The following is an 18,155-nucleotide window of genomic DNA, read 5'->3' as shown; positions in this document are numbered from 1 at the left end:
AGGTCATTGCTCAGAGTGAAGCAGTCATGCATAAGAGAAATCTCTGAATTGTATTTGTCTCCTTCTTCTTCCTTGTTTCTTTCATCAGCAAGTTCTGTGGTCTGTCCCTTCAAAATGTCTCTGTGATTTGTTCCTTTTTCTCTCATTCTCTGGCTTACCCCCCGCCCCCAGTGTCTCCACTTTCCTACAAGATGATATCCAGTCTCTTATGCAGGATATTCAAAGTCTCCCCAAACCTGCCTCTGCATTCCTCACCTTTACTATCATCATCCTGCTTCCCTCCCCTCCACCGTCTCTCAATGACCTTTCTCCATATCATCGACAAGAGTGGCCAACAGGAACAGGTTGACAAAACTAACCATGACTTCATACTTCATATGCAGTTGACTTTGGGTGAATCTGAGTTCCAGTGCCTTCCATCTCTCTGTGCCCACTTTGCTCTCTCGTCGAAATGCATTTTTAAACCCATTCTTCATATATCACTTAGCTATGAGACCTTTCTGAGCTGTCCCTGTTCCTCGATGGTAATCAGCCACCACCCCCTCCTCCTTGGGGCTTCCATGCTGGCATAATACTGGTCACATTGAGTCTTGTCTATGGTAGTCATGTCCTAAAGATTAGCAGACCCATAAATAGCCCATTCTCAGAAACAGAGCAGAAGAATAGCATCTCCACTCTTCTGGTTCAACTTCTTTTATGTCTTCAATCTACTTTCATTCTCTCAACAAATGCAGCTTTTCTTCAGGCTTCTTTGAAATATAAAAACTGAAAGATCACCCAGATTGAAGAAAGTATATCTTATCTGTAACTGGCTGACTGAGTTATTGATTTTATGGAAGACTATCCAGGCACAGACCCATTTTCTTTCGTTTCCTTTAGAGAGGCAGCTCATGATGGGGGTAGAGTGAGAATCCAAGCCAGAGAAAGACTTTGCAGGACCACCTTAGGAGGATGTCTGAATCTGGTTCCTCAGTCCTGGTTCTGTATTATGTGTAAGAGGTGTCCAGGAAACAGAACAAAACTTTTGCTCTTCCTCTGAGACACAACAGACAGCATTTCACTCAGACTATCAGTACTTCACCCCTGCAGGACTCAGCTCAAGGTACTGAGCACCAACTGCCCTACCTATCTTCTCTATGCTTGACCTTGTTGGGGCTTCACTGGACAAGGCTCTTTTTTCTCTTCTCCTAGCAGGGGCATTAAGAATACTCCCTAGTCAAAAGTTCTCTCTCCTTCATTATTAATTAATTCATTTGACTATATGTATTTGAGGACTTACTCTGTCCCAGGCACCTGTTGAGCCATTTGGATACTGTGGCAGAAAAATACAGAGTCCTAGCCCTCCTGGAGTTTACATTGTATTTGTGGAGATAGATAATAATGAAATGAGGACACAGTAATATATCATTACAAAAGAGAAAAATTCTAAGAAGATAAAATGTAGAGTGAGTATATGAGAGGGGCCCTGACTTGTTCTGGGGGTCAGATTTCAGTTTTGAGAGATTCAGTGACTTGTCTGAGTTCACACAGCTAGAAGATGGAACCATACTCTGGGTCCTCTGACTTCAAGGGCTGTTAACTGACTTGCTAAGGCTCCTCAAAGGAATGTGCTGGGTTACCTATGCTATAGATAGCTCTAGTTATTTTCTGAATGTCTTCTTTGATTCCTAGACCAGGTTAGCATCCCTGCTGTGGGTACCCTAGAGCCCTCTATTTACCCTCCCACAGTACTCATCACAGTGTTAGAACTCCCTTTTTAATTGGCTGCCTTCTCTGTTACACAGAAAGTCTTAAATTCAGACAACATGTGTATCTTGTCATTTCTGTGTCCCCCTTACCAGATATAGGGTATGGCAGATGGTGGGTGCCCTACGGATATTTCTAGAAATAATGAATACGTGGGGAGAGGCAAGGGGTCAGGGACTCATCAGTATCTCTGTATGTAGTTGGGCTTTGGGAGACATGAAGGCAGAACTAACTTTGGGGGAGAATGTAGAAACAGCTTGATACTTAAGAAACTCAGAAAAATATGAGAGTCCTGATATACACATTCCATTGGCACCATGTTTAATGGGCTTCCAGGACAGAGAGGATCAAAGGATGCCTTTACTAACTCGCTGGGTACCACTGAAATAACTGAGACTTCCTCATGGTCCCAGAAGAAGAGCTCACTCTGATGACTTCAGGAGTTCAGATGAATTCACTGATGTCTGGAAACAGCAAGTACAGGCAGTTGGGTATCAATTAGGATACTTTGTGTAGCAAGTTACAGAAAACACCCAACTCAAATTGTTCTAAGCGATGAGAATATTTCTTATCTCCCATAATTGCAACTTCAAAGGGTCAAAGCTGAACTTCAGAAATCTGCATTCTTTTCATCCGTTCCTCTTTTCTTTTCAGTGCAGGTGTCTCCCTGAGTCAGACTGCGCAGTTCCGGGTGTCAATCCAGACAACAGTGTCCAGAAGATGGGAAGGCGTCCTCTCCTGGACTTGTTTTCTGTGAATGGGGAAATCTTTTCCAAAGGCTCTTCCGAAGACATTCCCTCACATCTCATTGGCTAGAATTGGTCATGTGGTCATTCCCAAACCATTCCCGCATTGAGGGGAAGGGCTGCCCTGAGTGGCTTATTGTGGGGTGGGTATTGGAAATCCAAACACAAACATCTACCCTAACCTAGTGAATTAGTGACAACGGCTTTTCAAAAGATCTCTCTTGCCACCCTCAGGTAACACCTTATATATGTCATTTCCTTCACTAATAGATGGGTCATTCTCCTTGACCTTGGACCTCCTGCCCAGGGACAGTACTGTTCAGACTCCCGGGGTCCTTTTACCCACCATGGTCTTGAACTCCACTGGGCTGTACCAACCTTAGCCTGGGACTTTCCCACAGTCTGATCTCTATTCTCCAAGCAAAATAAATGGATTTTTTTCCCCGCCATGTAACAGGAGTCAGTGCTCCATGACAAATGTGCTTTTTTCCCACTTATTCCTTTGCAATTGTTGGTCATGGATCTTTTATGCTTCTATCTTTATGTCGCAAAGATAAAAATGATAGAAGAATAGGAAATCAATTAAGTCACAAGAAAATAACCATGGCTAAAGTAAAGCAATTACACCAGCGGCTAATAACCTTCCTAGCAACAGTTAGACAGTCATGTCAAGTAAATTTTGAAATAACAGGAGTTGTGTTGACCCAGAAAAACAATATATTGCCTTTATTGTCAGTCACTATGGTTTCAAATCCAGGGAGCCTGATTTAATTAATGACAGAAGAGCTAAATCTTTATTCCTTCATGGCTCTCATGAGGGTTTGCCGCAGACAATACAACTCTTCCTTCCTCTCTCCTTTCCTCCCTCTCTGCCTTTCTTCCTCTCTCTCTTCTTTACTTTCTTCCTTCCTTCTGTCCTTACACATATATTTAGGGTGGATTCACCATATACCAGAAACTGATCTAGGCACTAAAGAGCCAGAAATGTCCATATCAGGGGTGTGAGAGACCCGGTGGCACCTCTGTCCTGTGGTTTATTGCTCAGGTCTGCATTGTTCATTCAGCCTAACATTTACAAAGTGAGTATCATGTACTAGATTTGGAACCCAGAAATGAAGGCACGAAGCTCTATACTCAAGAGCTGCAGCCACACAAGCAGGTGATTCCACTCCCATGAAGCCTTCATGGTGGCCCGGACGAGCTGAGGTGGGAGGCTATGGGTGAACACCTGAGGTACTGCTTGGCCGAGGACTGGCAGTGTGGTCCATGTGGAGTCAGTATGTAGAGTGAGACACCAAGAACATGAACTGGGTTGCCAGAAACAAGGCAGCAAGGCAGGGAGAGTGTGGAGGAGTGTTCAGTTCTGAGGAAGGATGTGCACAAAGGCAGAAGGGTGAGAGGAGTGAGGGGCGTCCCTGTTTGTTATGACTGGAGTGGTGTATGCAGGGGTGAGCATCAGTAGCCTTCCAGGAATAGCCAGGGCCCCTTTGAGAAAGTCAAGACATCTGTCTTAACAGATATTAAACGATGTAAAGCTACAGTAATTAAAACAATGTAGTATTAGCGGGAAGAAAGCCACTAACTTAGTTCCTTGTGTATTCTCTCCTTTCTTAATTATGACAATTACTATCAACTGAAAATAAAACCATGTGCAAAATGAAGAAGCAAATGACAAACTAGGGACATATTTCCATCATATAAAAAAGGAAAAAGTTTATTGTATAGAGAATATCTCTCAAGATAGAGAAAAAAGAGGGGGCGCCTGGGTGGCTCAATGGTTGAGCCTCTGCCTTTGGCTCAGGTCATGATCCTGGGATCCCGGGATCGAGTCCTGCATCGGGATCCCCACAGGGAGCCTGCCTCTCCCTCTGCCTATATCTTTGCCTCTCTCTCTCTATGTCTCTTATGAATAAATAAATCTTTATTCTTAAATTTTAAGATTTAATCTTAAATCTTAAGATCTTAATAAATCTTTACAAAAAGAGAAAAAAGAAAATAACAAAATGAAGAGATTAACAAGTTCAGAAACAATGAGAATACTTCTAATGTAAATGTGCATATGATGGAATTACCATTTCATACCATGTAGAAAAAGTGGATTATTCAGTATTCAGTAAGTGGTGTTGGGACAAATGACTTGGCATTACAAAAATAAATTTAAGTTAGATCTCTAATTCATAAATAACATCGAAAGTAAATGGTATTGGGACATTTGGCAAATCAAATAAAAAAAGATTTATTTATTTTAGAGAGAGAAAGAGATAGAGCATGAATGGAAAAGGGAGAGGGAGAGAGAATTCCAAGCAGAGTCTGCACTGAGTGTGGAGCCATATCAGGGCTCCATCCTAGGACCCTGAGATCATGACCTCAGCCAGACCATCAATAGGATGCTTAATGGCCTGAACCACCTAGGCACCCCAAATCAAATATGTTTTTTAAAGCTTGGGAGTTTTTTCTCCCTTTCCCTCTACCCCTCCTGCTCATTCTCTCTCTAAAATAAATCAATATATTTTTAAAGTGATATTTTTAATGTACTCCCAACACTGAAATTATTTTCAAATAACTGAAATAATAAATTATTAAAAAGTTAAATCATAGTAAAGTATGTGCAAGGAGCAATTTCCAAGGAGAGAAATGGAAGGAGGCAACAATGTAAAGGAAAGCGTGAGTAGATGTGAATACACTGCAATGTGAAAGGTCTGTGTATTATAGAGAAGCCGTATACATTTCATTCACATTTCCACATGCATTTATATAATAATAATAATAAGTTTTGCATAGTACTTTCCTATGATTCTTTTAACTCTATAAACAACTTGGCTTTCTCCTTTCTAATTTTTGGTATTCGTGCTGTCTCCCCTTTTCACAATTATGTCAGTCTTATCAACTGAAAGCAAAATAAAACCATATTCAAAACAAGAAGGCAAATGACAAACTAGGGAAATAGCATCAATATACAAAAACAGAAAATATTTATTATTAAAGAGTATCTTTAAAAATAAAGAAGAGAGAAAACAAAATTGCGAAAAATGGGTAAAAGAATATGAGTAAGTAATTTTTAAAAAAAACAAAAATGATAATGTATAACTTAAATTTTTTCTATCTCATCTGTAATGAAAAAAATACAGGGGCACCTGGGTGGCTCAGTCTGCCTTCGGCTCAGGTCATGATCCCAGGGTCCTGGGATCAAGCCCCACGTCCAGCTCCCTCCTCATCAAGGAGTCTGCTTCTTTCTCTCCTTTTGCCCCTCCCCCTGGTTCATCTTCTCTCTCTCTCTCAAATAAATAAATAAAGTCTTAAAAAAATACAAATTAAGGGATCCCTGGGTGGCTTAGTGGTTTAGCCCCTGCCTTCAGCCCTGGGGTCCCAAGATCAAGTCCCACATCAGGATCCCTGCATGGAGCCTGCTTCTCCCTCTGCCTGTGTCTCTGCCTTTCTCTCTCTCTCTCATGAATAAATAAATAAAATCTTTAAAAAATACAAATTAAAACAACTATGTGAATTTTTTGCCTATCAATTTGGTAATGATATATGTATAATCATGCCTGAAGAACAATGAAACAGGAAGCGCAGTTAACAGAGTGAATGAACACCTAATTTGAGTTGCTTTCTTTTGTCTACTTAAGCTTGGGATTAAGAGTTTACTTTACCGAAAAGAACTATCAGAAACAGAATCAAGTTCAAGAGTCCAAAATGTGGTTAAGAAGGAAATGATGAACCTTAACTCTGAGAGGTATCAAACAGTAGCAAGTTATCCCAGGAACTAGTTGGAAAACAAATTCTTCACAAGATTCCATCTGGGCCTGGTCTTGGATCAAGAGAGAGGAGGAGCCGAGAGGGGTGTAGGATGCCATATTCCCCAGAGAGAAGCTCTTCGACAGGAGGAGCCTGACCACAGAAGAGTGAAGGTCATAAGTGAGCAGATAAGAATCACTTCAGGGAAGCTTGTGGTCGGGAGGAGGTCACTGAATCTTCCTCATTCTACCACAGCTGGGAGCAAGGAGCACTGGGCAGGAGTCAAGGAGGCTGTACTTCGATGAAGGCTAAGTGCAACTCGCTTTTGAATCCCTTTCATTATCATATTATACTCTGCTTTTCCCAAGGGCACTATGAGCACACCCAAGGTGGGCTGTAGGCAAGTCTGAGAGGTCCTAATGGGAAGAAGCAGCTTGAATTAATGGGGGAGGAATATGGACAGGCAAAGAGCCACATGATGGATCTGGCCAGACAGCACATTGGGAGCCATGTGGTTCACAAACTCTATTCACTCTGCTGAGCAGGGGTTTGGACTGATTTCACAGGCTGATGGAAAATCAATCAGGAGAGAACAAGGACACACACTGCCCACTGAAATCGATGCGTTGGTTGCCTGTGATGGACGTCAGGAGCCACTTCCTCCCAGATGCTCACCCCTTGCCACTAGCTGCCCTCCTCCCCCACATGCCCCTTCCAATGATGCTGCGACTTCCCTTTGACTGGTTGTCTAAATAATCTTCATCTTTCCTCTAGGATTCCTCCCAAATGTAACTTGGTGGTGAGGAGGCAGTACGTTGAAATAATGCAGACGTCAGTTTGTCAATTCAGCAGAGATGACTGACAATCTCCCATCTCAGCAAGGCTGCTGGGCTGGCTGTGGGATCCCTCTCTGGCCCAGCTCCACCTCTGATGGAGAGCAAGTCATTTTGCTTCTTTTAACCCTAAGCCTACTTTTGTGAAAAATTCAGCGGCTGGACTACATGATGGATAACTTTTTTCCAGCTATGGTGTTTTATGAGACTAAAGCTGAGCAAAGAGCAGGAACATGGGATTCCCATTGTGTCGGGGGAAAAAAAAACTTGAAAAGTATTTAATACCCTTAACGCTTAATCCAAGACATGCATATTAAAACAATGAGATATTTTTTGAAATGCCTATGTTTGGCAAAGATTTAATAAAGAAATGATACTGCCTTCCACTGGGTCAGGAGAAGAAAACTCAGGGCTCTTTTTTTTTTTTTTTTTTTTTTTTTTTTTTTTTTTTTTTTTTTTTTTTGCTGTTGGCAGGAATACACCTTTTCTGGAGGGCAGTTTATGAATATGCATCAAAAGTTTTAAAATGAGCATCATCTTTGATCTAGCAATTCCAGTAGAATGAATTCTGAAGGAATAATCAGAGACTCATGAATAAATTTAAGTACAAAGATTTCTATCACAGTATTATTTATGCTCTCTGAAACCAAAGGCTGATCTTCCTTCGTCCAGGACAAATTATGGGACACACCATGGCCGGCTTGAGGGCACTCAAAAGATGCAGGATCAACTTGGCCGTGCAAGCCCTTGACATGCCGGTGTGTCCCTCAATCCCCCATCCCATCCACCCACGCAGAGTCACAGTCAGAGGTGATCCTGCCGCATGACAAGTGGGCCCCTGTCTTTCCAGGCAGTTGTGGTTTTCTCTGCTGGAAGACCATCTGTGGCCACCATTGGCCGCAGGGCAAAGGGAGATCCTATGGCTTGGCTGTTAAGGCCTTTATAATCGAGGCTCACCCCACCAGAAAAAGCTAACTACCAACTTCTTTCCTATCCACTGACATTGCCTGCCTGTCCTTTCCCTGTTCCCATACTTCCTCTGACCCCCAGTCACCAGGACACCTGCTCCCTTCCCACCTTTCCATTCTCCTATCTGAATTCTTCCCTCCTTCAACAGTTGCTTCCAAGAAGTGTCCCCTGCCATTACCTGACCTCACTGCACACACTTCCTAGCATAATTTTCTGTGTGTGTTTTGCCTTTTATTCTCAGTTTTGCCTATCTTTTCAATTATAATAGAAGATCTCTGAAACTGGTACTATGTCTTACATTTGAAAGACTACATGCACTAGGAGAAAGAACAGGGTATGAATTCAGAAAGACCCGTGTTTAAATCCTGTGTGTGATGTTGGGCAGGTTACTTAGCATCTCTGAACCCGAGGTTTACCTTACAGAAAACAGGGGCAACAGTAGTGGTTTCATAGAGCTATAATGTGGTTAATGGGATAATTGTTAGCCACAAGCAAAATGCCTGCTCCATGATACATACTCAGAAAATATCAGTTCCCTCCTCCTTACTCTACTTTGGAGAAGTTGGGCTTAACACATAGTAGCTTTACATGAAATCTTGTGGTCTGGCCCCTTCCTTCAAGGACACAAGAACAATGAATGACCTGTAGGAGAGGAGAGCAGGAGCTGGCGAATCAGGAAAGCCTCTGTGTGGGTCTGGCCTGCTGGCCTCTTACCTGATGATTGTCAGAGGGATGAAGTACACCAGGAAGGCCACAATGGTCATGTACGGGGTCCAGTAGGAATCATCGGGCCATAGTGCCCAGCACTGAACTTCGCCGTTGGGGAGTTTCCTTTTCCCAAATATGATGAGGGTGGGAATGGAGAAGAGGAAAGATAGGCTCCAGGCAATCATGACGAGGACCTTGGCTTGCTTTTCTGCTCAAAGGAAAGAGAAGTTGGATGGTTTGTCCATGTAGACATCAGAGTCACTCAAGATGGGGACAGTATGGAAAGTAAGTGAGAGACAAAGAACAGGTCCATATCTTCACTGGTTGAGAGGCATGGCCGGGTGGTCAGAGAGGGAACACTGTAGAATGTAATCTAGTTTGGTAGCATAAGTGTCAAAGGAACAGATCAGTGTCCAGGCAGTAATGGAGGAGAAGTGGATTAGAAGGGTTCAGGGAAATAAGAAAATGTCTCTACCAGCCCCAGGCCCTAAAGTTCCCAGAAGGAAGGCTGAGAAGCATCCTCTTCAGAGACATTAGGAGAACCAGGGGTCTCAAGAGGCGGAGGGAACCTACTGTGATGTTATTGAAGTTGTAAGGGAGTGGTTTCCTGAAGGAATGGAGGATAGTTTGGGATGGGAAGGGAGCAGTGGGAGTTTGGTTGCAGAAACAAACACAGGGCAGGATGGCCTTAAGGGAGCAAGTGATATATATGGCTGGAGGATTTTTCTTCTTGACCAGAGGGACGTGATGCCTACTGGGTTTCTACAGGCCTTGGCAGCATTAGTAACCCCTCCTGCATGGTCTCGTTCTTTCATTGGTTAAAATACAAAGTTTCTCTCCTTCTGTAGGTCCTACAGCCTACAGACTTTTAAGGGTGATCTTCAGCTCCTGGGCTCCACTCATATTCCACTGGATGGGTTAACAATGCATTCACCTTTGGAAGGGCATGGGCGTGGAAAAAATCAGATTAAAAGAATATGAAACAGTGCTTCGGAATTAATTCTACCAAGGTACGAAAAATGTTTCCTCAAAGCACACATAGGGCAGATGGCTGGAATTACTTTTCGCATACTGCTGCTGGGCTGTCCTGGGAGATCCCCAGTCTCAGGTCTTTCCGCAGTCAGGTGTGTGACCAGCAAACACACAGTGGTGGCAAGACTATTGGCCTTCTGGCCTGCTGAGCCCATCTGCCATGATGACTGACTGCTCAGGGCTCAATACTCAGGGACAGAACAGAGGAAATGCAGCTTGAGTATTAGGTGGGTCACCTCCTATTATCTCCAAAATGGCCTGTGTCTCCCACCTGTAGAAAGGCAGACTTCCTGTTCCATTTGTTCTTGCCCAAGTCTGTACTTCTGTCTTAGCGCTCTCCCTTTCATGCATCATGTACACCTTCTTTGTTTTATTTTTATTTATTTTTTTAAAGATTTATTTATTTATTCATGATAGAGAGAGAGAGAGAGGCAGAGACACAGGCAGAGGGAGAAGCAGGCTCCATGCCGGGAGCCCGATGTGGGACTCAATCCCAGGACTCCAGGATTGTGCCCTGGGCCAAAGGCAGGTGCCAAACCACTGAAGCCACCCAGGGATCCCCCCTTCTTTGTTTTTAATAATAAAAGTTACACATGATAATTACAGAAATACTAGCAGAGAAATATAAGCAAAAAGAAGGGGAGAAGTCCATAGGGGCCCCATGCAGAACTAGCCAGCCCCAATTTTGATGATGCATTCATACGAAATACGTAGATTACACAGATAAAAATGAGAACATAATATACATGCTGGTTTTCAACCTGACTTTTTCTCTGAAAAAAAAAATTAATCTCCATCTTTTATGTCAAGGAAGTCATTGTAAAAAATTTTTTTATGGTATCTTTTCATGTCTGCATCTATACAAGTGGCATTCAGACTTTCAGGCAGTAAAAGCTTTTCATCAAATATAATTTTACATTGAGTCCAGTACAGGATGCCTAGATAGCTCACCTTGAGGCTAGGTGACAGCCAGAAGCTTCCATACCTGTCCTGTCCTGTCCTGGAGCAGGTCTACAAAAATAAGTCCTCCTGGGCCAGGGTGTGAAGTGTAATTTGAGAAGCACTGATAAAAATTTTTTTCCGTGGTTACACTAAATTCCCATTTTATCGATAGCCTATTATAAAGTATTTAAAATTTTCCAATTATTTTATTATGAATAATTTATATGTATCTCTTTACAGTGCTGTTTCCTTAGGATAAACTCTTAGAAACAGATTTGACAAATGTTATTAAATTTCTTCCAAAAGTGTCTACAACCTCTGCTCCCACCGGAAGTGCTTAGACATGCCTATTTCCTTATACTCTCCCAATACTGAGAGAATTCTTTCTCTTACTCTTGTTATATCAGCAGTAAGATTTCACATCCACATGTCTAATATTGCAGTTCTTCGGTTAGTGGTCAAAAGAGCATTTCTATGTATCATTCATTCATTTTTCATTGTTTTTTAATACTGTTCATGTTCTTTGTCCTCTTTTTCAATTGGTATGCTCTTATCTCTTTGCCAGACTTCTGTAGAAGAAGGATTTTCTATTTGTCATTTTGTGTAAGCATGTGTGCAATGTTTATTATTTGTATGAAGTGTTTTAAAATTTTGATGTAAACTACATTTATTTCTCTTATTAATTATGCTTTTGGTATTATTCCTAGAAAGAGCTTTCCTTCACCAAAAATAAAAAAGTTTTACCCGTCCCCATTCCCTTTCAAGTTTAAAATATTTACTTTTTCAATCCAAGTGGCATTTACTTTGTAATTGGCTGTGACAAATGGCAGTCCAATATTTTTTTCCAATATTTTTTAAATGGCTAGACAACTATACTAACACCCTAGACTGAGTCATTTGTTCTTTTCTACTGATTGGATATGCCATCTGCTTCACGTACATTATTCAGGTTTCAGTATCATATTGCTTAAATTATCAAAGTTCTATCTTATGCTTTAATATCTCACACTACATATTTCCCATTATTAAGAGAGGTTTTCCTAGTTATCTTCATATTTATTTATCCTATGGGGCCTTAAAATGCCAACTTCTGTGGAGTTGCTAGCTGAGGAAACTACCACTTTGGTAAAAAGCAGTAAAATATCAGGAAGATGTGGTCTCTCCTTCCCCTTTCCTTCCTTTGGTTTAGTTGCCATCACTTGTGTCTGCTGGGCCACTAGTGACTTGTGTGGTTACCACCTGAGCCCTTCTCCAGGAAGAAGCTGTATTGCCCAGTGTAGAATTTCTTTCTGTGGCCTTCTCCTTGTTCAGTCACATAAACCCCTAGCCCTGCCCCTCATGGATGGCCTTAAATTCCAATGAGCTGTAGCACCAGGTGACCCTAGCATAGAGCTCCCTGTTCTCACCTATCACCTGGCCACCAAACTCCTATACCACCACACAGACTTCCTGGGGGATGTGGTGTCCATGCTTCATCTATTCCATGTGTGCTGGGAATTCCTTGAAGTTCTGGTGTTTGAATGGCTTCTTTCCTTGGCTCCCATCCAGCTGCTCATCTCCTTTATTTCTCTTTCCTCCATGACTTCAGTGTGATTGGGCAGAGAGGAAGGGAAATAGCTAATGTCTATTTCCAAGTTTTTGTCTTTCCCCGGAGGTATTGGAGATGATTATTTCCCAAGTACCCCACACTAGACCTCTATTAATTTTGTAGTGAGGAAATAAATTGCTTTCCATCTTTAAAAGAACACTAATATTCATTGCTGCCTTTTCTGTAATTTAGGACACTGTTCATAATATTGCAGTGTCTCCTAGAACTAGCCATATTTGCCATTAGCTAAAGAGTTTTTTATTTTATTTTATTATTTTATTTTATTTATTTTATTGTTTTTACCTAATGAATATGATGAGATGGGTAACTGACTGTATATACCTTGGCTATTCATTCCCTAAGCCTCTATCCCTGGCAAATGTCTCAGGATACCCCTCACACGTTTCCTTCTACTTAATTTCCCTTCACTCATATTTCTGCACCTAGAAATACTCTGGTGTATGCATTTTTTTGAATGCCTCCACTGACTCTTTCGTGGGGCCTGCTGGGCATAAATAAATAGATGAATAAATCAGTATATCACACTTTTGCATAGATCTTAATATGTCTCTCCCATTTCCCTTTATCCCACTCCTTGTTTCCTTCTTTATCATAATCACTGGGACAATGGAAATGCCCAGAAAACTTGGTGCTAGTCACATACCTTCACACACACACACACACACACACACACACACACACACACACACCCCAAAACAGACAAACAAAAACAACCCTAGAAAAGGCTGAAAAACAGGTGTAAATTCTATTTTTAAACTAGTTTTAATTGCACACAACACATCAGTATACCTTCTTGTATGTAAGTCCCTGTGGTCACTATGGCTAGTCCAAATCCCATCTCCAGAAGTGAGGACTAGTTGGTATGTTTCCTTGCAAGCAATTATTTATTACTTTTTTTTTTTTTTTTTTTTTTTACTGTCCATGGCTCTCTCACCTCCTCAGTGAGAGGCAAGATATGCAGTAGGCAAAGATACCTAAGCTACTGCCAGACCATCTTGGGTTTAAATTTTGCCCCTGCACCTACTAGCTGTGTGATCTTGGACAAGTTACTTTAACTCTCTGAACTGTGATTGTGCAAGCCATAAGATTCAGATAATAAAAGGACCTATCTCACAGAGATGTTGTCAGAATTAGAGTATTTAACATGCTTAAAGAACTTATAATCATGAATGGCATCTAGTATACAATCAATAAATTTAAGCTACTGAAACTTCTACATTCCTCCATTGGAGGAGTTTCTGCTATTCTAAGCAATGCTACAATAAACAACACATGCTCATACATGCATGTATGTGGGTGTTTGTTCAGAGAAGATATCAAGAAGTAGAATTTCTATGTCAAAGGGCTGAACATTTTATATTTTAATTCGATATTGGTAACTTGCCATTCAAAGGATCTGTGCCACTCTTGTCTGATATATTCAATAGTATCTGATGACATTAATTCTACTTATTCTAAAGTTCTACTTGTTCTGTTAATTTTCCTTCTTAGTTGTAAATGCTGCAGAATGGTATTATGAAGTATTACCTATTTTCCACAGTTTGGCTTTTGTCGCATTTTCTGTGATATTTGATTGCATCTCATCTTTGTAGTCAAGATTTCATATTAGTTCTTCATTTTATAAGTTTTCCCAGGCTGGTTGGGAGAGTGTGGTACAGGTCACTAAACACTGGGTTCCTACTTGCTTTCAGGGGTCATGGAGGATGTGGGCTCTGCCCATGGGTAGAGTAATAGGTACCCACCATCCCTCCAAAGAGTCATTGCTTCTTGGAACCCCACGCTTTCTTTTCAAATCCACCACCTCCACTACTAAGAAGAAGAGACCTCCATCTCTGCTGCCCCTCTGAGAAGGAGGAGCACAGAGGGGAAAGAAAATATGTAGTGATGGACCTTCCTCCTTGTGCTCCAGAGATTACCCTGCTGGTTTCCTCGAGTCCTTCTTGTTCTAGGTTTTTACATGATCTATTTAGGAAGTACTCTTAACGCTTCACCCATATCACTGTAGCATTGTTTGTGGGTATTGTGAGCTGTGTGGTTTCAGCCTTTCCTCCGACCCATCTGCTTCCTTCTCCCGGGGATTCTTCACTATCATGGAATCAAGGAGAATTTACCTTGTTTCCAATATTAGTATCAATTAAAAACATCTTTCCAATTATCTCTGTGGTTTGGGAGTAAGGAGGGCAAGGTGCTTGTTTCTGGAAAATGAGCAAGTTGAAGTGGGAGTATTCATTTCTTGAGAGGGATGTATGTGTCAACACAGCTCTAAAGGAAAAAAACCAGAGGCATTAGGGTCAAGGTAAATGGCTACAAAGTGGGCCCAGCAAACTACCTTCCCTGGTAGTTTTGACCATTCATAGGAACCATCAACATTTTCCCAGACATCCTGCTTCGCTTTCTACATCTTTTTGACAATCAGACCCATGAAATAGAAAGAAAGTAGAGAAGAAGAAATTGGGAGGATAATATTAGTGAAGACAACCCTACCCTCTCCCAAGGATGATTTCTTAAGGATAGCACTTGAATGAGCCACCTTACCTCCTTGCAGGAACTTCATGGGATAGACGATGGCATGGTATCTGTCTATGCTGAGGGACACCAGCACATAGGTAGAGGCATAGAGCAGCACAACCTGAAGACAGAAGCAAGAGAAGGTACGTGACTTCATAGAAGTGAGAGAATGCACACAATGGAAAGAGGAGTGTTTGGTGCTATTTATAGCCCTATGAATTGAACCCAGGGAGGGATGAAGTTTGGGCTATGGAGAGAAATGACTGACTACCTATGTCTAGAAGCAGATTGCTGTTCTTGGAGCTGGACTTGTCATTGCTAGTGGTGACCAGTGAGAAAGCTTCTAATCTCACTCTTCTCACTCATTCACTTGGCTTCTTGGGGACTCCACATCTCAGGGTCAGTCTCTCTTGACATTTGCATGTACATTTGTTTGTAACTGACTTTTAAAGCTAAACTAATTTTCCCTGCTACAACTGATATTCCAGAGTAATTAGAAAGAAATGTTCATTTGCCTTTTATCAGTGTGAGTTGTTGAGAGACAATGGAAGAGATCTGGTTTCCAGGAGCCCATGTGTTTTTTTGAATCATTCATCATCATCTGCGTTGACAGTCTCAGAGCTCACTTCCTCCTCCACTTCTCTAGCAGAGCTGTTCATTACGGATCAGTCCTTGGGTCCCCTCTTCCTCCTTCCTACCTCGTCTATTAACCTTACACAGGCCCTTTAATTATCTTAAGTATGGTGTTATTTGTAGAGTTTGCAGAGAAGAAAATTGGGATATAAGAGGTTAACATCTCTTGTGTGAAGAGCATAATCAAAATGTAATTAAATGAAATATCTCTGAAAGGATGATCAAGGTGGAAAAATTTCAGGTAATTTTGAGCCTCATTTCTACCAAGTGTCCAGCTATATCTCTTTTTTGTAAACTTTGGGTCAATTTCAGAGCAGGGAAGAATAAATCAAAGACAAAAGTCTAAAGGTGAGTGTCTGAATATCTTTTAAAATGAAATAGAAATACCATGACTTTGGTAATAACTTTTGTCTGAATCTATACCTTATTGTTCTTTCCCTCACTCAGACAAATAATAATCAACTATATTGTTGTTCTTTATTATTTTTATTTCTAGAATAGTACCACAAATACATCCCTGAACTAACGTTGTGGAAGATGTCATAGGGAGGAGGTTCTGAGGGTTGATTAGAGATTGAAAGCTCTCCTGAGGGATATAAGAAGAGATTCTCCTCTTGCTAAAAGGTGCTACGTAGATAGAGAGAAGAATGATGTCCAAGTTTAATCTCCCAAAATTAGACAACCATCTTCCTAGAGAAAACTAGGATTTCTATGTATGATTCAAGTATTCAAAATTGTTATAGCTGGCCACAAACAGCTCAGGAGGGGGCATTCAAGGAGGATGGGAAAGAAAGCTCCTAAGGGCAGAACTCTATAGGGTGGAATGTCATAGTAAGAAGGTCTTAAGAATCTTGACCATCTTTGGCTGTGTTGAGTGAGGTGGCTGACACAAGTTCAAAATTTGAAGCAAGAGGAAAGTTCACAAAAAAGAGTGCCTGGAAGAGCAGGAAACATTAACAAAAAGAGATGCGTTTTGAGATAGAGTAAAAAACAGTAGTTAATTTCAAGGGTCTTCAAACATCTAGGCAGGGTAAAAAAAAAAAATTAAAGGTTACATAAAAGGAAAGCATTTCAAATTGTCATGCCTCTTTTTTACCAAAATAAAATGCCAGAAAACAGCATAAAAACATGTTCAGAGTTTTGAAAGGAAAATTATGATCCAAGAATTTTGTAAATATCATTTCTGTGCCAAGGCACAGAATAATTTTCTTAGATGTATAAGAAAGAAGAAAGTGTAACATCACATAATCTCCTGAAAAATCTTCCCTGAGGAATATTTGTGCTGATTGAGCATTGCTTCAAAATTAAGAACTCTAGAAGAGAGACAGGATTGAGTAATAACAGCTATGGTAAGTGATGTGTCCAAAAAAATCCCACAACATATTTACAAAATAACTATGAATATAGTTAGGAAACATTCCAAGGAAAAATCTTGAGAGTTGAGTAAGAGGAGAGAGTATAAAGAAAGAAATCATGTCATATATTTTCATTTGGACATTTTAGTCATCCCTTTTGCTTTTTACTTTGATAGAGACACATTAAATTTAAAAATTAGAGATAAGCTATTGTAGTAAAACAAAAATGGAGAAAAAATTACTTATTAGTTTCTTATGGTTATTATAACCAATTACTGCAAACGTTGTGGTTTAAACCAACATAAATTTACGCTGTTACATTTCTAAAGACCAGAAGTCCAAAATCAGTTATACTAGGTCAAAATCAAGGTGTCAGCAAGGCCACCCTCCCTCCACAAGCTCTGGGTCAGATTCTTCCCCTTTTTTCTTTCAGCTTCAGGTGACTACCAGGATTGTTTATGGTCACACCAATCCCACCTCGGGTCTATGGTTACAATGCCTCTTCTTGTCTGTCAAATCTTCCTCTGCCTCCCTTTTATAAAGGATACATATGATTACAATTAGATTCATTAAAATAATCCAGATTAATCTCTCCATTTCAAGATCTTTAACTTAATTACATCTCTAAAGTATCTTTTTGCCATATAAGGTAATATACATAAATTTCAGGAATTAGGATTTGGATTTCGGGGGGCATTTTTTCAGTTTACCTTAATTAATAACCAACAGAAAGGAAAAAAAACATGCAAATAGGGAAAAAGTTAACCAGAATGATTAAAACGAGGTAACAATGTGCACCAAACACTATTTGTCTCAATAAATATAAATGGTTTAAGCTCCTTGACTAAAACAAAATCTATGTACAAAACCTTTCCCAAAATCTAACTGCATATTATGTGGAAAACAAACCTCTAAAACAGAATGATTATCAAAGTTTAAAAATACAGTGATAGTCAAAGGCATACCAAACAACTAAAATCAGAAAAAGGCATTTATTAAATACTATTAGAAAAATTAAATTCAAGGCAAATTACACCACATAAGATGAAGAGATTCTTTTTATTGATAAAAGATACAATATAAAATGCTGATAGAATATTAAAAAACTTATATGTAACAAGTAACATAATACTAAATACATATAACTAAGATATTCAAAGATTTACACAGGATGAAGCACAATAATATATAGATAGGAAAAAGTAAACACACTTTAAAAATAATACACATTATTGTAAAATACCTAGGCAGCATTTAAAAACTGGTCATAAACTAAACTACCAAGGAAAAAATCTCTCAATAGATTTCAAAAATTATACAACATATATAATTTGCATAT

The 18,155-nt window shown here is 40.3% G+C and overlaps 1 protein-coding gene across 2 annotated transcripts in view; it reads right to left on the bottom strand.

The window, feature by feature from the left end:
- Positions 1–18,155, bottom strand: part of NPSR1 (neuropeptide S receptor 1) — a 140,939-nt gene that overhangs the window by 21,510 nt on the left and 101,274 nt on the right. The window contains exons 4-5 of one of the 2 annotated variants that reach the window (XM_055314749.1): positions 14,856–14,949; positions 8,744–8,945 (exon numbers count right to left, since the gene is read on the bottom strand). In XM_055314749.1, the coding sequence (XP_055170724.1) occupies positions 8,744–8,945; positions 14,856–14,949 (296 nt within the window). The remainder of the gene's footprint in view (positions 1–8,743; positions 8,946–14,855; positions 14,950–18,155) is intronic. The other variant, XM_055314750.1, reaches the window with a different exon arrangement.

Source organism: Nyctereutes procyonoides, unplaced genomic scaffold (assembly GCF_905146905.1).
Source record: "Nyctereutes procyonoides isolate TBG_1078 unplaced genomic scaffold, NYPRO_anot_genome, whole genome shotgun sequence".
Classification (NCBI taxonomy): Eukaryota; Metazoa; Chordata; class Mammalia; order Carnivora; family Canidae; genus Nyctereutes; species Nyctereutes procyonoides.
The sequence above is the reverse complement of the archived record's forward strand: the minus strand, read 5'-3'. Positions and strand labels throughout refer to the sequence as shown.